The following is a 21,191-nucleotide window of genomic DNA, read 5'->3' as shown; positions in this document are numbered from 1 at the left end:
GTGAACAAGTCTATGACTGGAGTGCCCCACCTATGGAAGAGATTAGAGATTACCGACGAAGCCACCGTCCACTCGTAAGACACTAAATAGTTTCTGCTAGGACTGTCTGTGAGGCATTCGTCCACTCCAGCTACATGTACTGCTACCAATTGATTTTATTTTTACATTTTTATACTGCCCAATAGCTGAGGCTCGCTGGGCAATTCATAATTTAAACCATAAAAAACAACATGACAAGATACAATACACAATTTTTGAAAGTACCACATAAAACCAAGGTAAAACCCATCAGCAGTTACAACCTAGGGGAAGCCTGTGTGAAAAGGTGTGTTTTCAGGAGGCATTTAAAAGATGTTATATTTTCTGCCTCCTGAACTCCATGAGAGAGGGTTTTCCAGAGGGAGGGTGCCACTACAGAGAAGGCTGAGGGAAACTGCCAAATTGGGCCAATTTGATGTGGGACTGACCACTGAAAAAATGTGGATCATGAGTCCAAGAAGGGAGAGGGACTGTTCCACCTTGCTTGTTCAGATAGTAAACAGTAGTAGTGTTTTTGGACACTATCTGAACCGAGTGTCCTCATGGTTCCATCCTGAATGCCCTCAGAGCCTTCTCAACAGGAAGGAGTTCCAAGAGGTTGATATGCAGAGTAGCCTCTGACGTGGTCCGCTTGCCCTAAAACTTCAAGGGTCCAAAGTCTGCACCCCACTCCAATAGGGAAGCATCCATTGCCAGCATTTGCAACAGGGATGGCAGAGAGAAAAGGGTGCCCTCTCGAAGATTGAGGACATCCATTCACCAAGTCAGTGTAGCAGCCACAACTCTGGGAAAGTGCAGACACATCCGCCTGGCATTCCAAGTTGGGCTGAATGCTCGCATGAACCAGTTGTGGACTGTCTGCATCCATAACCATGCCAGTGCAACCACCATGGTAGTAGCTGTCATCAAAACCAGCAGTCTCTGTATCTGCACAGCACTGACAACTGTCTGAACAGTTCTCTCCTGCAAGGCATATCAAAGCTGATGCTCTAGATCTAGGGGGAGGAAGGCTTGACCTAGAGTCAGTATCGCTCCAATTAAGTGGATATGTTATGTTGGTATCAAGTGGGATTTCTTCATACTACGGCTTTAGTATCACAGTCAGTCATATGCCTAGAAGTATTTATCTGCTGGTTAAAGAGATGCATCAACTTGCCCTGGAAGACTTGAGCCAAGTCTTGTTTATCCTCTAGGAGATGGCCAGAAAGAGATCGTATCTTCTCCCACAGGAAAAACTGATAAGAACATAAGAAAAGACATGCTGGATCAGACCAAGAGTCCATCTAGTCCAGCATTCTGTTCACACCCTGGCTAACCAGCTGTCAGCCAGGAACCCATAAGCAGGACACAAGTGCAACAACACACTCCTGACCATGTTCCCCAGCATCTGGTGCACATAGGCATACTGCCTCTTATACTGGTGGTAGCACATAGCCATCAGGACTAGTAGCCATTGATAGCCTTCCCCTCCAGGAATTTATCTAACCCCCTTTTAAAAGCCATCCAAATTGGTGGCCATCACTATATGTTGCGATTCTGGGACATCATGCATTCTGATCGATGACGTTTTGTCTGTTTAGTGAAATTTATAGAATGGCGGCAGGTCACCACAACATGCGATTTCCCCAGGCAAAACAAACAAAGTGTATGTCCATCAGTGGGGGGTAGCTTGCTATAGCACCGAATGCATTTGCCAAAAGGGGCCTTAATGGCCATACGTTGCCTCCCGGTGATCAGAGATCACGAAAAATAAGGAAGATGAACTACCTAATTTTTTTTTTCAGGAAAGACAGAAGACAGAAAAAACAGAATGAAGGAAGAAACTCTTCAACTACCTCAGCCTAGAACTCTGAAAGAGCAAGAAGTCCTAATGAGGCATCTGTCAGGAGTGAATCTGAGCGTGTGGAGATAGTTAGCAGCTCAGACTCAGAATGGGAACAGCTAGAACCGGGGGAGGCTCTCTCTTTAGTGAGCTCAGATATGGCAAGGCGTTCTTCTTAAGACTTTGGCACACATATGGCTCGACTTGAAGGGCTTCTCTTCTCCTCCTTCATGAGAACTTAGGTCTTGGGGAAGGAAGAGAGTGAGGTGCGTGACTAGAGGGATGCTAGGGTCCGTCACAGAGCGAAGCAGGAAAAGTTAGAGGCAGACTCAGATGCTCCTCCAGGTTGTGATAGCCTACATAGGAGGGAGTAACTGTAAGGGAGGGGCATTCCCCCTAAGCTAGTCTGGCGGGGAAGTACTTGTTCAAACTGCCAGCAACTTCTCTAACTTCCACTTCAGCTCCTCTATTGGTATTCATAATTGTGTGAAGTAGCTGTTTCCTTTGTAGCCTGAGAGTTTCCTAGAATTCACATTTGTAAGGAACCTGGTTGTTAACTAATAAAGTAGTGAGCCTGAAGCTTGGTATCTTGGAGTGTGTTTAACAAGGTGGTCGAAAGCGAACTGAGGCAACGGGCGGGAACCCACTGGGACACGCGCAGTGGACGGTGCAGGAGGGTTCTTACCAAAAATGTTTTCCTCGACTATAGAATGTTCCCAAACGAGGCTATGTGTCGGAGCAGAGCTCATATTTGTGATGCACAGAGACCACGAAGAAGAACAGGACATTGCAGCCCAATAGTTATCCGCTCCCAAACCCAACTCAACAGAGGATTAAATGCGACGTCCCAAGAAATCCAACTTCCTATGCTCTTGATCTGTGGGTGAGGAATGGACTTTCTGGGATTTTCCTTGCCATGCCTGAACAATCATGGAATACAGGGTGAGTGCTGCAACAAAAACCTGCATCTGTCTCCAGAACCTTTGTTCAAGGTGCTTTGAAGTGGGCTGAACAGAAAAAGGAGCCTTCCAAGATTACTGGATGGTTTGCAGTAACGCAGGAAGCATGGGAATTGCCACTGGTGTAAGGTCTCAGACTAGCCCAAAAAGACAGAATTGGGAGACCCCCATCAAGATGGAGGATGGCGGCCACTGTACGTAGGCAATCGACTTCGCCTTTTTTCAGTCCTTTTCTGTGGAATTGGGGCTGGAGACACCTCTCAAATTTCCCCTTCCAATGTAGAGGCTATCACCTGAGGGTCCTCTAATGGCTGGATGCCCAGTGATGGTTTCGATATTGGTTGGAGATGCACCGCAATCGGTGACTTAAGTAACAGCAGAGGTGCTGGTATTGTCAGTATCAACACTGATACCAAAATCAATGGGGTCAAAGCTGGGGCTGTGGGAGACTGAACTAAAGATTATTTCTTCTCTAGCTTCGGCTGCAACTTATGGGCTCTTGACCTTTTAGTCAGCTTTTGGGCCATAGCCGTATTCAATGACCAGCCTGGTGTTGATGGATTGTTACAAGTAGCCGTGGAGGTGGTCGATGGACTTCACCTCAAGAGGCTTTGAACCTGGAACCATTAAAGGATCCACATATGAATGGGACAGGGTCTCTGATGCCCCAAAGGGAGAGGGCTCCTTTAACACCTTGGACATCTTTGTAGATGGCCTGGCCCTGAAGAATGGCTCAAAGCGTGGCAGACCAGTTATGCCTTGCTTTTTTTTTTTTTATAAAGGCTTGGCAAAACGACCAGACGTTGACTTTGTGTCCTTCTCCTAAACAAAGGAGACAGAGCAAATGCCTGTCCGTTGGTGGGAGTTTACTGCCATAACAGGCACACTTGTGCAACGGGGCCCAAAGGACCAAACATTCTCAGGCAATTGCTGAGACTGCAAACAAAACAAAAAACGCAAAAATGATAGACAGAAATCACTGGACAGAAAGGAGAAAGGAAGAGGACAAAAGTTAAACCTCAACAAATTCTAGTTTTCTGTCAGGAAGAAGCGTGAGAAGATTCCCTATGAGGATGCGCAGTTAAAAGAGAACTGAGGGAACAGGTTGGAGCCTATTAGGGACATGTACACTGGGACGGTAGGGGAGGGTTCCCACCAAAACATTCCTCAACTATGGAAGGTTCTTGATCAAGGCTCCGTGCATGTGCAGAGCCCATATGTGTGATGCATAGAGACCATGAAGGAAAATGAGGATGACTCCTTCCTTAGCACAGGATGGCCTTTCCAGTGTAGGAAAGAGTTTGCCCTCTGGGCATACATCCTTCTAGGGAAGAAGAAAATATGCTTCCAGATACAAAAAAAGATGGCTTGTCAAACTGACAGGCACTTTGCTAATATATACAAAGCAACATACTGGTGAATTAAATGTTTCTTCTTCAACTATTTAGAAAAATTAGTTTGGTTGACTTCAACATAATTCCAATGGAGATCTTCCATACTAATTCCAGACTTCATGGAAATCACAGGCCTACTCAAAACAAGTAAAGCAACATACATTTCAAGATATACTCTGGGTTTAGTAAAAATTATGAGGATGATGATGATGGCTTGCATCACCAAGTTCAGGACAATATACATGAGGCTTATGCCATTTTAACCTTACAACCATCCTGTGAGGTATGTTAGGCTGAGATCAGTGACTGTCTAAGACCATCTAGTAAACTTCATAGCTGAGCCAGGATTTGAATTAAAGTCCTTCCAGTCTAAGTCTGGCAATTCATTCAGTGTAGCATGCTCTCTCTTAATGTTTTGCATTCATCTGGAACCTGGCAATTCAGTTGTTGGAGGTGTCAAAAATGAACTGTTAAGGCTGGACAACTACCTTCTGAAAGCACAGATACCCATATTTTTCCTATGCCTTCATAGTGATGATCATGGTGGAGAAGACTAGCATGGGGCTCTAGGATGAGTGAGGCTATGGGATTTTCTAACTGATCATGACAGTTATGCTACCAATGGTCTTGGTGATCTGGGAAATGATTGATTATCAGGGCCATTAAGCTATTCTGCATGGTAAATAGCTCAAAGAATCCAAGAGGCTGATTCATCATCTGCCTACATAGTGGGCTGGTTTGCACGGAACAGCAACCAAGTTTTTTTAAACCCTGGGTTATCATGAGCAAGCCAGTGTGCTAGTGCATGTGGCTTGCCCGCTTGGCTCATCCTGACAGTGAGAGTGGCTAAAGAAGCCAGGGACAGAGCATCCCTGGCTTGGATAATGTTACATGTGAACTCTTGAGTTACAATTCTGGCTTGCCAGGGGAGAGACAAGCCAGGGTTCCCAGTTCAGATGTAACGCCAACCAAGCCAGGGAAAAAGCCTCCCAGAAGCATGATTCTGCTTGGAAACAAGGAACACACTCTCCACGTGCCTCGTTTCCAATCACAAAATTGCTGTGATTTTTGCTGCTGCAGCAATAGCAAACTCAGCAGCACCAGAGATGGGATGCAGCCCCCAGAGGAATCTGGGGGGCAATGCAGCCCCCTGACACCCAGACATCGTTCACCTCCACTCCAAGTAATTTTTAAATGTTAAACTGGAGTCATTTTGAATCCAATCATTAACTTTGTTTCCAGCTAGAACTTTATGGGGGTCCTTGGACTCCAATCGCAGATTGACACTGTCCAAAGGAAGTATCAGTGCCAGACTTAAAGAGGAGGAGAAGGTGGACTGCTTCAAATCCGCAGTCAGTTACTATCCTGTCTCCAGTCTTCCCTTGTACTATAGCAAAAGTAAAGTCATCAAATCAAAATAGCTACGTGTTCTGTTCCTCTATGGCTGAGGATACTATCTGGGAGTGTTATTCTTCACAGCTATTGCCATTGTTTTTAGATGATTAGTATTGTATTTTATAATTTTATTGTTTTAAGATTTATTTTTAAAACTTGCACATCACCTCAACGTGTCTTCAGGCAAAGGGTGATTTGCACATAAAATACATAATGCAAAAAGGGCATACAGTCCAACCTGCATGCCAGACACCATTAGGATAGCTGCAGATAAATTAGGTTTAGATGTATAATCAATTAATCCAAGTCATACCTCAATGTGTTTCATTGCTTTTTGCCACACGGACAGCTTTTCGTCTGTGCTATACCCGGGAATGGAGAGTATATTGTGGATATAGGTGAAAACGTCTTCCTTTAATGTAATAAATGGGAAGGATGAAAAACATCACACACTAATTCAGCAGTCTACTTCTCTAACAAACCTAAGGATCAATTCCCATATTATTCCTTGCATGCCAAACCTCCATGGTTAAGCAAAAGGGCATAAAGAATGTGTCATGAAGCATTTTAGGAGCAATTCTCACTTCAAAGCCTCTCCTTGAAAATCAAGGTCCTCCTCCCACTGCCACCCCCCACAAGAATAAAAGCCCATATCTGCTGAAAGACAAGATGAAAACTGAAAGGAAAAGAGATTTCATCTGGATCTCTCTGTAATTGCTTTTGGATCCTCTCAGCCTTACCTTTCTCAATGGATCTCGCAAGTAGCAATCAATTATCTTATCATAGCGATGTTCCTGTTCATACATAAACTCACAAATTTGGTAGCTGAAATAGAACAATTTTAATTTATTCATTTTAAGATGTAGACTCTTCAGAGAGCCATACAGTTGTCAGGCATAATACAGTCTGAAAAGATGCCAGCTTTGTCAGCACTGTGTCCTTCTTTTCCCATCTTAATGCTTTACAGCTAGATACACACCATACTTTCCTTAGTGTACATTCTAAGTACACAAACACGTATGTTGTGATGAACCTGAGCTATGTCAGCCATGGCTGTTAATATCAGAGCTGCTTAATATGACTGGCTGTCACTTTAAAAAGTTGAAACTCCATTTTGGGAGACAACACAACTTGCCAAATCAGTGACTTGTTGGGCAAGTGGGGAGAAGGAGAGAGAGAGCGTGCACCGGCTTTATTTTCTTCATCTGATCTTGGTTGTTTCACATAGGGAGTTGCTGGACATCCCTTTCCTAACTAGGTCTTCTAGGAACAAATTGTATACTGTCATTTTCCCCACTGAGATTCTCAAATTAAAATGTTAATGACCTTTGCAACCTGGAGGAGTTGCAGTTACTGAGCACTAGAGTTTGCTGTCACTAATGATTCACTGAACTTCAATTACCCCTTTTTTATTTCTAAGTATTTATACAACATATTTCCACTTAAAACCAACAACATTCAAGGCAGTTGAGAGCTTATTTAAAACATCAACATCAGAGCAATAAAAATAAAAGATGTTAAGTTAAAAGGCAAGAGGCAGACTTGATGAACAGACAGATCTAGGGAAACAGTTTAAAAAAAATCTTCAAATCAGCCAGCCAAAAGCCTGTCAAAAGTAAAATGTCTTTGTAAGGTGGCAGGATGAGCCTCCCTAGGTAGGCAGTTCCTGTAATCTAGCCTTGCTCTCAGAGAATCCATCCATCGTCTATGGCACTGGTGGAGGTCTGATCAGGTTATCACAGTGGGGCGGGGTGGGTTAGATTTAAAGAGGCGGCAGACCCAAGTGTGGTAGCTCCCTTTATAGGATGTCTGACCAGAAGACATGTAGGTGTGCTGGAACTGCTTCATAGTATGGATGGCCTAGAAACCATGCAGTCAGTAACATCCTAGAGATTCAGAGACATCTTGAACAAAGAACATGCATGCTTTCTAGCCCTGCTTAGCAGGACATCCAGGCCCAGCAGAAATGTAGTGAGACAGCTTAAATAATCGTTTTGAGATTTTTATGCAATTTTTCCTGCAATTTCTGTATTAATCTTTTATGTGATGTATGTTTACTCCTCTGGTAATCAAAATTGTGTTTACAATTCGTAAAAGAGACTGCCTAGATTGTTTGATTACATGGTTCCTCGGAAAGGACTTTAGGGCCAGATTACCAAGGGAAGTCCACAACTTTGGTTAGGACAAACAGGGATGTTCCAGGTCTTAAAGCAGCTCACCACCATGACTTACGTTTATTATTATTTTGTTTATGTTTAACAAAATAGCCCTTGCTAACAGTACAAACCTACACATATCTACTCAGAAGTACCCCCACAGAGGTTAATCAGGTTTACTTCCAGGTAGGTGCATAAAGGATTGCATCCTAAGACACTGTATGCCCCAGCCATGGGCTGCTAAGGTTTAGAGGTGCAGGGATAATGATAAGCCAGATCCAGGTTTGCTTACAAGGAGACTTTATTGAGTACTTACAGCACACAGGTGTACCCAATGGTTAGATCAGACAGCTTCTCTGAACCCAGAACCATGGGGTAAAATGGGTTTTATACCATACAAGTTAGCAGTGAGGCAGCATGACAGCAGCAAGCGTTAATTAGCATTCATCTGCAACTTTCCCAGCATAGACTAACAGTACTTGTGCAGAGGGAAAACGATCAGAACTTTCCCAGCACATACACCTGTAGCTCGACATAAACACAGCTTCACTTCTCAGGCACATCCTAGGCCCTGATAAGATAAATGGTAGCTCATTAGCATGGAATGTGCTGAGGTGGTGATATCGACCTCTGACTCATCTCACATGCTCAGAGGCCCACAAGCAAGGAAATTGCACTTATAATGAACCTGAAGAGAGCACTATGGTTCTCTAGGCCCCTCTAAAACTACAGATCACTTCGTTACAGGCCTGGGGCCATTACAGACACCTTTCAGGATTGGACTATGTTTACTTCTGTGAACGTACACTTGGAGGGAGATAGACAGAAGAAGAAACCTTTACTGGCATAATAGAAATACTCTGGTCTCTAAGCAGAACTGATGGTATTAGCGCCCTGATACTAGATTCAAACAGTAAGCAAATTCTAAGGCTAGCAGACTGAGAGTGGATTAATTTGGAACACCATATGTTCCCGAAAGTTTAAGGAGTAGAAGGCCATCTTAACATCTTTTCTTTTTTAGGATGAAGGCCACACTGTAGTCGCCAGAAACTATGTCACGTGGCTAGACTGTTATACAATGTAGTGTGCAAAAGAGACCCAGGTCTAGCTGCAATGACAAGACAACCTGAGGATGCTGAAATCAGTTGCCAAGCAACCACCCCATGTGCTTTTCCTAGTTCCATCCATCTCCTGCAGATAATGCCAGCCTGGAGCTTTCAGACTTAGCTAGCTTGGATGAAATTACAGGAGTAATAGGCCCCATCCTCATTAGGCACCCTACTGAGATCATCTGTGTAGAACTAGGAAGACACAAAATAACGAAATAATAGCAGGAGCAATACCGGGTTGATGGTGGCATGTTCACGCACAATGGGTAATGAAAGAGGTCAGCACACACCCTTTGGGAGGACAGTGATCCAGGGTTTTGTTGATCAAAGCCCCAATGAAAACCTGATAGGATCTACACTGTATGAAACCAGATTAAGTTTATTTTCCATGTAAGAATGTAACGGTGACAGGATAAAGGATATGGCTTCAGGAGCAACTGAATAAGCTAAATAGCTGAAAGTTTCAAAGGAAGTAAGTGATAGGAAATGGTAAAAGGAGACAGAAAATACAGGAAAAAACTTACAATTCAGCTTTTTCTGCCATTTGAATGAGCCTGTTCTCTTCAAACTGTACTATGCCTCCAGCTTGCAGCAATTCTAGAAGAACCTATTAGCATGAAATAATTAGTATATAAGTGACCAGGCAACCAGAATTCCCAACATGCTTCTCCTGTACAGCCACGAACTGTCAATGCAACAGCATTTTCAGACACTGAGGGTAGGATCCAATGTTAGCCCTACGTAGACCCACTGAAATGAATGGGATTTAATTTATTGTGACGAACTTGCCTCATTCATTTCAATGGGTCTACTCTACATAGGACTAATGTTGGATACTACCCCAAGAGCTAAATGTCATGCCTCCAAGCTTTGCTCTGCCACTGTAGTATGTCTTTTTTCCCCTTCTAGTTGGGACACTTTCCCCTTCCCAAACAAAACCCTAAGACTTTTTTTTTTCATCCTTTGACTTTCAGGGAGAAGGCTACACCCAGGGGATGGGCAACCTGGTGCTCTCCAAATGTTTCAGACTACAACTCCCACAATCCCTCACCATTGGCCATGCAAGCTGGAGCTGATGGGAGTTGTACTCTAGAACATCTGGAGGGTCCCAGGTTGCCTACCCCTGCTATAACCCTTCTCCCCAGCATGCTAAATTTGTATATACAGGGAGTTGCCTAATGGAGTAATTTTTACACATGTGATTTCTCAGCTGGAGTCTGAATTAGCACAACTTGGCAACAGATACATCTTGTGAAGCTATTATTTAGAAAAAGGAAGTTGCAATGTAATTTTAGGTGTCAACGTATTTTGGAGGATTGTTTTAAACATTTTTGGTCTTCCCATGCCTGATCCAAATCCATTGTGATTTACCCAGTCCTTATCATTAATTCTTCCCTGCTTTCATGTCTGCATACATCCTGCCCACGTGACAGTTTTCCACCCATCTTCCAGCCCCTCTGGTCATCTACAGCCTACCACGTCCTCATTTGCATTCTGCAGTCCCTCCATCCCTCTCACAATGTTGTGCCTCCACCCCTTCTTCCTGAACTGCGGATAGACAACAAAGATCAAGACTGAAGAGGTATCAGGGAAGCACTGAGCTCCATATTCCTATACATTCCCACAGTTTTCTCCTCACCATACAGGAACAGAGTTCACCAAGCTAATGGGGAAATCAACCTATATACATAGAGATGGCATCTTCACACACCACTTTTCTCCTTTTTCCTTTTCTCTAAAATAAATTCCTTTTCTCTAAAATAAATTCCACTGGTATTCGTGGAATCAGTCACAAGTCTGACAACAGAAAATGATGCCACAGTGCAACCACCAGGGCTGGCCATTCATTTTGGGTGTAGCATGGCCATTATTTTGGGCTGCATTTGAACACACTGCACGTTTGTGTTGTCTGCACAGCTATGAAAACATTCAAATACTATTCCTTCAATTACGGTGTACATTTTGTTGGTTCACATTAATATCATATAGAGGCTGCCACTTGCTTTCCAGCTGCTGCTGCTCACCTCTCAGTGAGGAGTGCCAGTTTTAGCATTCCTGCTCTAAAGTCTGGTCATTCTTAGCAATGACCTTCCTTTCTTAACCATGCGTCACTCTCACAGCATGATTTATTCCTGGAAGGATTCATACCTGCTGTCTCTCAGAGTGGCGTGAATCATCATCAGGACTGCAGAGAAATTCAAGGACCTGGACAGAAAGGGAACACTATTATATATATTTTTGTTCCATTCCCAAAATACACCACCTCATCTCAGAACTACAACTTATCTACCAGTTCTGGGTAAAGAAATACTTGAGATGAAACATACATTGGCACGAATATAACGTTTTAGAAAAGCAGTCCAATCTCCAGAATTTGTTGTTGTTGTTCAGTCGTGTCCGACTCTTCGTGACCTCATGGACCATAGCACGCCAGACCTTCCTGTTCTCTGCTCTCTCCCGGAGTGTGCGCAAATTCATATTCATTGCATCCATGATGCTATCTAGCCATCTCATCCTCTGCCATTCCCTTCTCCTTTTGCCTTCAATCTTTCCCAGCATCAGGGTCTTTTCCAGAGAGTTTTCTCTTCGCATTAGGTGGCCAAAATATTTGAGCTTCAGCTTCAGTATCTGTCCTTCCAATGAGCACTCAGGGTTGATTTCCTTTAGGATTGACTGATTTGACTTCCTTGCAGTCCAGGGAACTCGTAAGAGTCTTCTCCAGCACCACAGTTCGAAGGCATCGATTCTTCGGCGCTCAGCCTTCCTTACAGTCCAGCGCTCACAGCCATACGTTACTACTGGGAAAACCATAGCTTTGCTTATACGAACCTTTGTCAACAAGGTGATGTCTCTGCTTCTTACTATGCTGTCTAGGTTTGCCATAGCTTTCCTCCCAAGGAGCAAGCGTCTTTTAATTTCATGGCTACAGTCACCATCTGCAGTGATCTTGGAGCCCAAGAAAGTAAAAACTGTCACTGCTTCCATTTCTTCCCCTTCTATATGCCAGGAAGTGATGGGGCCAGATGCCATGATCTTAGTTTTGTTAATGTTGAGTTTCAGACCAGCTTTTGCACTCTCCACTTTCACCCTCAACAAGAGGCTCTTTAGATCCTCTTCGCTTTCTGCCATTAGGGTGGTATCGTCTGCGTATCTGAGGTTGTTGATAATTCTCCCGGCAATCTTAATTCCGACCTGTGATTCATCCAACCCGGCATTTCTCATGATGTACTCTGCATATAAGTTAAATAAGCAGGGTGACAATATACAGCCTTGTCGTACTCCTTTCCCAATTTTGAACCAATCGGTTGTTCCATGTCCGGTTCTTACTGTTGCTTCTTGACCCTCGTACAGGTTTCTCAGGAGACAGGTAAGGTGGTCTGGTACTCCCATCTCTTTCAGAATTTGCCACAGTTTGTGGTGATCCACACAATCAAAGGCTTTAGTGTAGTCAGTGAAGCAGAAATAGATGTTTTTCTGGAATTCTCTTGCTTTCTCCATGATCCAGCGAATGTTGGCGATTTGATCTCTAGTTCCTCTGCCTCTTCGAAACCCAGCTTGTACTTCCGGTAGTTCTCGGTTCGCATACTGCTGAAGCCTAGCTTGTAGGATTTTGAGCATAACCTTGCTGGCATGTGAAGTGAGTGCAATTGTACGGTAGTTTGAACACTCTTTGGCATTGCCCTTCTTTGGAATTGGAATGTAAACTGACCTTTTCCAGTCTTGTGGCCACTGTTGAGTGTTCCAAATTTGTTGGCATATTGAGTGCAGCACTTTAACAGCATCATCTTTTAGGATTTTAAATAGCTCAGCTGGAATACTGTCATCTGCGCTAGCTTTGTTGTTAGTAATGCTTCCTAAGGCCCATTTGACTTCACTCTCTCCAGAATACTTAGAATTAATTTTGTGATGTGCAAATTCAGCAAAGAAAGAGCTATAGGACAACCATTTACATCTCAAGTTCTATTTTTCTGTTCTGAAAATCCTCCCACATGTCTCTTAGTTCCTCACATTCACATTATAAAATCAGTGCCAACAGATTTCCCAGGTTTTATCCCAATCCTTCTAACACAACACATATAGGAATTATGCACACTGTACACAACTCTGTTTTTTTAAATAAGAATAGCAATGATAAGACTTTAGGCACTTTAGAAATAAAACTAGCACTTCCCCCACATTTGTAGCTTCCCCATTTTACCTGGTCAAATAGTGTCCTGTTCACAAACAGTGTGTTGTTGGGCTTAGCAAGCTGTCGGGCAAGGAAAGTAAAGAGACATCCAACTTGTGATGGGGTAAAATCGGAGTTCTCCACCATAACCTAGAGGATTGAAGCAACTCAATTTATTAGGTTGGTACATATTATAACTTCACACACACGAAGTAGAACAAACAGCAGATAACAAGAAGCCAAACACACAGCATTTCAGTCTGTGTAGCAGACTAAAATTAGATGCATGTAGTGAGATCAAGATAGCTGCATAAACATAGCTGTATATACCTGTGAAATCTGTATCTCCAGACAAGCCAAATAACTAAAATTGAATTTTTAATTCACATAAGTTTGAGGTAAGCACACATTAGTTTTTTCAAGGAAAGCTTGCATGACTTCACTTGCCACTGCACTGCTTGTGCTGTGTAGGCGAATAATATATCATTATATTTGCCATAACTTAAATTCAACTCGTCACAGAGTGGATATGAACATCAACTCTGAAACCTTATCACTGGAAGCAGATATAGCTGTATCATTGAAAAGAAGTCATATTACACTGCCTTGCAGTAGCCGCTGACATTGTTCTGAACTTATCAGTGGAATAACACTAGGCATTGCTTGAGCAGTCTATGAAAAACTCAGCAGCCCACCATAAATAACTGAACAATGGTAGAAGGCAGGGAGTAGATGGAAGTGAACCAGTAGGAAAAAAAAAGTAGGAGAAAATCCCATTTTCTCTCACCAAGGAGCAACCAGAAATTTTATCTTTTGAAGGACAAGATTTCCTCAAGTTATTTATGACAGGTTTTAAACAATGATGACATTAAAATTTGCTCTTCTACACATACAGAATTGCTGATGCTCCCATTTATTCCAGAGGATACCATATTATCCACATTTTGCACTTTTGAAAGCATTGCTATTATGCACACAGAATTATTATAGCATTTTAAATAAAGTATTCTATAAATCCATACTAAATCTTTCAGCTGTGTTTCGTAAATCTGTGATTCCAAGTAATAGTGTGCACATAATAGTGTTCACAGAATTATGAAGGAAGCCAATCATCTATCATATCTAGCCAGAGGTGAAACAGAATTTTACCACTCCCCTGCTTGGATAGGAATGTGTTATAAAATTCTCATCACCATATGGGTGGATGTTTTGGACAATTTGCTTTCTACATGGTTACACACCATGGCAAGAATGACTTGGCAAATGGACATTTGTAGCTATAGTAAATTCTGCTGTGATCTTTAATTTCACAGATCTTAAACAGTTGTCACCTGCAAAGACGAGGGGCAAAATAAAAGGGGCATTCTGAGCATCATGCAGGTGTTTTGAACCGCTTTCAGCCCAAGAGCCAAATTGGAGAAGCTCTCAGGGGCCACATTCCAGTGGTGGCCAGGGCTGAATGAAAAGGGGCAGGGCCAAAAATACTAAAAATTCCAGCATATGTTAAGGCTCTTGCAGCCAATAACTAAGCCTTAGGAGAGGTATTTCAACCTTTTAAAATGGGGAAAACCTGCACAAAAACCAAGAAACCACCAAAGAATAGGTGGTTGGGGGGGAAGGGGTAGGGCCAGGGGAAGGAGGTGCAGCCTTCTGGGGAATCCTGCAGGGCTAGACTGGGGCCCCAGGCTTGAGGTTCTGCATGCCTGCTCAAAGGAATATGAAAGGGAACAACAACATTAGTTATGTTGTATCAACAGAGTAAATAGTTTATCTCATGACCCATTTAAGAACCATGTACAAGTTGAGCTAGGATGGTCAGTTTATAAGCTTACCACTTCCCCTAGGAGGCATGCATGCATGCACACACAGCAACGGCTTAGCTTTCAGAAACTTATTCACAAATGTGGAGCAACTCAGAAACCGGGATATTTTAATTTCTAAACTATTGCTAATATTGATGAAATTGGACTTTTAAAATTAAAACACAACTATAATCCCAACATTAGGATATAACTGCAATCTAGTCAGTTTATTACAGTACAAGTGACTTTTTAAAATGGCACATATATTTTTATTATAGATTTCTGACAGTTTTGTTTTAACAGGTTAGGCTGATTGGTTCTGATATTCAAAAAGATCTGTTACACATCATCTTGTAGAAAAAGAAATATGAGTAGGCTGACCAAGACCAAAAAGTGCTGTCACAGCAATTATAAATGAAAATCTAACTGTTATTTGTCTTAGACAAAGTTTTTAAAAAAATTATCACTACAAAGACCAAATTACATGACTCGTACCAAAAAAAGAAATTGCCTTCAAAAGTTTAAAAAGCTCTGGCAATAAGCAACCACTTTGGAAGCAACTTTAGCCCCTGTGGCCAAGTTTCCTACCTTTGTGCTTTTCTCAGTACGAGATCATCCATTCAACTTCTCCACTACACACCAGCCAGCAGAGCTCCATTCTACTTACTCCATATGACAAATATATTAACCATTAACATGGTGCTAGTCTGGTCAATTGCTTCTCTGGGCAGTATCCAACAGCGTCATTCCACAAACCCAAATAACACTAGCTGAGCTCTGCCAAATCTTTCTGTTGTGCAAATGAAATGTGCAAGCAGTTGCACAATGGGTTGCCCAAGTGGAATGCAGAAGCAGTTGCGCAAGTGTAATGCAAAACTGGTTGCACAATTGCGCTTCTGCGAACATAACTTTAGTTGGATTCTCCTCTTGCCCATAGTTCGAAACCTAGTTTCCACTATTGCAACAGCATTTGCGCTAACAGAATGACACAGTCCAATACTGTCCTCTGTTCTCAGATCAATTATTTCTTCTGTCTTCTTACATAATTCAGGGCTCTTACAGTCCCTTCACAAATACCAAAACTGCCCATGGCATCTCAAACAATTTATGTGAAGGACTCTCCTTCTCCCACCAAGAACACTTAGACCGACATCTCATCTGCCGGCAAGACTGTCCCAGCTCTCGAGCTACACCAAGGCTTATACAACCTGACAACCTGAAACTGTGTTGGACAAAAAAGCATAGAAGCTCAGACACACCTGCCTAGCAAACCTTAGTGTCCTTGGTTAATAGGGCTAGCACAAACCAAGTAGGACATTGAGAGAAACATAAGAGAAAAAAGATGAGTTTAATAATTCCTTAAAGTGAGACAAAGAAAAGGCCAACTTTAATGGGAATTCCCATTAAAGGGAATTCCATGAATAAGAGGCCACAAAAGGAAAGCTCTTTATAACTAGCACAAGAGAGTGAAAGTTTAAGATTAGCGTTTGATGGATAGAGCACCATAAAAGAGAACAGAGGAAGGCCACATTCATATGCTTGTCCATGTATTTATAAGTCAAATCCAAATTTCTCCAAATGTTGTGATGTACTTCTTCATTCAAGAGAACTGTTGTTGTTCAGTCGTTCAGTCGTGTCCGACTCTTCGTGACCCCATGGACCATAGCACGCCAGGCCATCCTGTCCTCCGCTCTCTCCCGGAGTGTGCTCAAGTTCATATTCATTGCATCCGTGATGCTATCTAGCCATCTCATCCTCTGCCGTCCCCTTCTCCTTTTGCCTTCAATCTTTCCCAGCATCAGGGTCTTTTCCAATGAGTTTTCTCTTCGCATTAGGTGGCCAAAATATTTGAGCTTCAGCTTCAGTATCTGTCCTTCCAATGAGCACTCAGCGTTGATTTCCTTTAGGATGGACTGATTTGACCTCCTTGCAGTCCAGGGCACTCATAAGAGTCTTCTCCAGCACCACAGTTCGAAGGCATCGATTCTTCGGCGCTCAGCCTTACTTATAGTCCAGCTCTCACAGCCATACGGTACTACTGGGAAAACCATAGCTTTGATTGTACAGACCTTTGTCGGCAAGGTGATGTCTCTGCTTCTTATTATGCTGTCTAGCTTTGCCATAGCCTTCCTCCCAAGGAGCAAGCATCTTTTAATTTCATGGCTACAGTCACCGTCTGCGGTGATCTTGGAGCCCAAGAAAGTAAAATCTGTCACTGCTTCCATTTCTTCCCCTTCCATATGCCAGGAAGTGATGGGGCCAGATGCCATGATCTTAGTTTTTTAATGTTGAGTTTCAGACCAGCTTTTGCACTCTCCACTTTCACCCTCAACAAGAGGCTCTTTAGATCCTCTTCGCTTTCTGCCATTAGGGTGGTATCGTCTGCGTATCTGAGGTTGTTGATAATTCTCCCGGCAATCTTAATTCCGACCTGTGATTCATCCAACCCGGCATTTCTCATGATGTACTCTGCATATAAGTTAAATAAGCAGGGCGACAATATACAGCCTTGTCGTACTCCTTTCCCAATTTTGAACCAATCGGTTGTTCCATGTCCGGTTCTTACTGTTGCATCTTGACCCTCGTACAGGTTTCTCAGGAGACAGGTAAGGTGGTCTGGTACTCCCATCTCTTTCAGAATTTGCCACAGTTTGTTGTGATCCACACAATCAAAGGCTTTAGCGTAGTCAATGAAGCAGAAATAGATGTTTTTCTGGAATTCTATTGCTTTCTCCATGATCCAGCGAATGTTGGCGATTTGATCTCTAGTTCCTCTGCCTCTTCGGAACCCAGCTTGTACTTCCGGTAGTTCTGGGTTCACATACTGCTGAAGCCTAGCTTGTAGGATTTTGAGCATAACCTTGCTGGCATGTGAAATGAGCGCAATTGTACAGTACTTGGAACACTCTTTGGCATTGCCCTTCATTGGAATGTAAACTGACTTTTTCCAGTCTTTTGGCCACTGTTGAGTGTTCCAAATTTGTTGGCATATTGAGTGCAGCACTTTAACAGCATCATCTTTTAGGATTTTAAATAGCTCAGCTGGAATACTGTCATCTCCGCTAGCTTTTCTTGTTAGTAATGCTTCCTAAGGCCCACTTGACTTCGCTTTCCAGTTCAGGCTGCAGTTCAGTGACCGTACTATCATGGCTATCAGGGACATTCAGATCTTTCCTGTATAGTTCTTCTGTGTATTCTTGCCACCTCTTCTTAATCTCATCTGCTTCTGTTAGGTCCCTGCCTTCTTTGTCCTTTATCATGCGCGTCTTTGCACTAAACGTTCCCTTGAGATCTCCAATTTTCTTGAAAAGATCTCTAGTCTTTCCCATTCTATTGTTTTCCTCCATTTCTTTGCATTGTTCATTTAAGAAGGCCTTCTTGTCTCTCCTTGCTATTCTCTGTCTTGTCTCTCTGCATTCAGTTGGATATATCTTCCCCTTTCTCCCTTGCTTTTCGCTTCCCTTCTTTCCTCAGCTACTTGTAAGGCCTCATCAGACAGCCACTTTGCTTTCTTGCTTTTCTTTTTCTTGGGGATGGATTGAGTTGCTGCCTCCTGAACAATGTTACGGACCTCCGTCCGTAGTTCCTCAGGCACTCTGTCTATCAGGTCTAATCCCTTAAATCTATTCCTCACCTCCACTGTATATTCATCAGGGATATGATTTAGGTCATACCTGAACGGTTTAGTGGTTTTCCCTACGTTCTTCAATTTAAGCCGAAATTTTGACTGAAGAACAAAACTGAGCCCAGTTGAACCCACATGACATTCCATTATAAGGAATACTTATAGTATACTTTAAAATTTGTCAACTCAACAAGTTTAAGAGTAAGGATGTATTGATGAGTGTATTTTTTCATGCTTTTGGCAAACAAAACTATATTTTATAATGGAAAATATTTGCCAAGTATTTCTGACCATTCCTGAGACAGCAATGAATAATTAAAATTCAGAAAATATTTCTCATCCAAGTATCTCAATATACCTTCCAAAAGAAGGTGGTCAAGCAAGAAGCCCTACATGCTTCTTAACAATAATCAAGTTCCACCAGGAATACATTTACTGACTTCCCAAAAGGAGTACTCTGAGCCAGTGACAGGACTAAAAGGAATACAAACTGTACAGCAATAATCCATCTTTTACTGTGGCCACCACTAAAACAAGGGGAAACTTACCTTGAGTAGGATATCCACAATTCTCTGTTGGTACTCCACAGCTTGCTTGTCATTCTTAAAGTCTTCAAATGTCTTTGTTAGAGAATGCCATTGGGAAGAAAGAAAAGAATACATCATGCATTTATTCTCACAGAATGAGAAATACGAAAAAATAAGTCAGCACTGGCTCTTTTTACACACTTCCTTCATTGTGTCACAGTGGCCATGTTCAGACAGTGAAATCCTGGATTACGCCAGGATATGCAGAGCTTCATGCAGCTGCATGCAGCCCCTCTGCCTCCACTTTGCTCCTCTTTGTGTGAATGGAGAAACAAGCCAAGCCGCAGTTAACCAGAATTCATCAGCCAGCATTAAAATATGGCTTCAGATCCTCTCTTCTTTGGAAGCTACTAACCACTGTTTTCCAGATCAGATGTAACAGGAAGCTATGGTTAACTGCTATGCTTAATTGCAGCCTCCTGGCTTGTTTCCCCACTCATGCAAAGGGAAGAATGAGGCAGGAGACAAAGGGCTGTATGCAGGTAAAAGTAGATCCTAACTACCAGTTTATTTCTTCAGTAGGCTTGTAAAAGTTGTTGCAAAGACATACAGCAACAACCTATACAAACTAGATGAAGGAGACAACTTGGCTTTGTCAAAAACATTGCCTGATGGCATTATCATTTAGTTTCTAGCACTAAGGAGTGCTTGGGTTCATAACATAACTAGCTGGAATTTATTCGTGCATAAGTTATTTGTGTATAAGTTAATAATAAATTGATTTCAAAAATGTGCAGTGTCAGAGATTGGTGTGAAACGGAGAAGCTGACAGTAACAGACAGAGATGGAGGCAGACAATTATGAGTTGCAGAGTTAAGAGCTGGGTGTCTGAGTCTAAATCTGGGGTGGGAAATCTCCAGCCAAATTTCATTCAGCCCATGGCACACTCCCACCTCACCCGGTCTTCACCTTGGGGGATGGTGGAGCTTTGAGGAGGCAGAGCAAACAGCAGCTGCACCATATGAGGAGGAAGAAGGTCCCATCCAGTCATGTCTCATGTGAGGGTACTGTGCTTTAGCTCTGCTCTAGACTCCTTTCCCTGGCTTAGTCAGACAGAGGACATCTGAGATACATAAAGAAGATCGCAAAGAGCAGCAACTGCTATTGTGGCTTCCTGCTACTTTTTTTTTTTTTTTGGCAGGAAAGGAAAAAATAGGGATGGGGAAGATGTAACAGAGGGAGGAGGTAAACCATCTGATCAGTTCAGACCTGTGTCAAGGAGGAATGGAGAGAAAGTGATGGAGTGGCCTAGAGAGAGCACTATGCAATTCTGCAAATTCTTCCCATGTTTGACTCTGGCTCCACTCAGGGTCAGCTCGATCTCTGTGCACTGTTGGCTCTGCCCCCAACTGAGTATTCCCATGGATTAATGGCTCTTCATAGAAAAAACGTTCCCTGCTCCTTTTATAAATGGCACTGCAACCCACCAGGTTTGATGTGGTTACCCAGGAACTATTTGTTGAAAGAGAATAGCTGAGGGCCAAGAACAGATCCCTAATGGACACAATAGAGAAGGTGAAAGCAAAGAAAGAACTTTCCACTGTTGAACAAGCAATTAATTAGCCAGGCAGGAAGGGAGCCAGCTAAAGGACAGCATTGTAGAAACATAGAGCATTAAGGGCCTTATACTATGCATGTTTAGACAGAAAGAAGTTCTACAACTCCCAGCATTCCTCATTCAGGATTTATGCATAGGATTGCGCCTTGAGGGAGTCAACTAGGAGAGGGCTATCAACTGTATTAAAGGCAGCAGAGAGGTCAAGGAAGGTGAGAATAGAGTAGAGACCTTTGGATTTGGCAGTAAGGAGACTATCAGTGATTTTGGTGAGGGCAATTTCAGTGGAGGGCAGAAGCCAAATTGCAATCAATACCCTTTTTACATAGGCAACCCTCCCCAAAAATGTGAATAAAAACAGAGCAGCAGTAAGGCAACAAAGTGAGGGGTAACAGGAACAGAAGAATGTAGTTCTCAATGACTGGGTTTGAACGAGCTGTGGCACCCATGGGTGAAGTGCAACCCCGCTTGGGGGCTGTCACGTCATGTGAAACTGCTGACGGTGGGTTATCTGTGGGTTGCATATTCAAAATGGCAACCCCCCCCTACATACACCACAGCCTCATTGTGGGCTATTTAG

At 42.8% G+C, this 21,191-nt stretch overlaps 1 protein-coding gene across 6 annotated transcripts in view; it reads right to left on the bottom strand.

Annotated features, from left to right (window-relative positions):
• VPS8 (VPS8 subunit of CORVET complex) overlaps positions 1-21,191 on the bottom strand; it is a 119,376-nt gene that overhangs the window by 48,681 nt on the left and 49,504 nt on the right. For all 6 annotated transcript variants that reach the window (XR_014789555.1, XR_014789554.1, XM_084846860.1 and 3 more), the window contains exons 28-33: positions 19,018-19,089; positions 13,073-13,192; positions 11,023-11,079; positions 9,399-9,481; positions 6,350-6,434; positions 5,923-6,021 (exon numbers count right to left, since the gene is read on the bottom strand). Coding sequence is in view for 4 of the 6 variants with exons in the window: in XM_084846860.1 (XP_084702986.1) it covers positions 5,923-6,021; positions 6,350-6,434; positions 9,399-9,481; positions 11,023-11,079; positions 13,073-13,192; positions 19,018-19,089 (516 nt within the window). In the remaining 2 variants the exon portion in view is untranslated. The remainder of the gene's footprint in view (positions 1-5,922; positions 6,022-6,349; positions 6,435-9,398; positions 9,482-11,022; positions 11,080-13,072; positions 13,193-19,017; positions 19,090-21,191) is intronic.

The sequence above is a fragment of the Heloderma suspectum genome, chromosome 3 (assembly GCF_057233095.1).
Source record: "Heloderma suspectum isolate Gila_16-S chromosome 3, 16-S_ref, whole genome shotgun sequence".
NCBI classification, from domain to species: Eukaryota; Metazoa; Chordata; class Lepidosauria; order Squamata; family Helodermatidae; genus Heloderma; species Heloderma suspectum.
The sequence above is the reverse complement of the archived record's forward strand: the minus strand, read 5'-3'. Positions and strand labels throughout refer to the sequence as shown.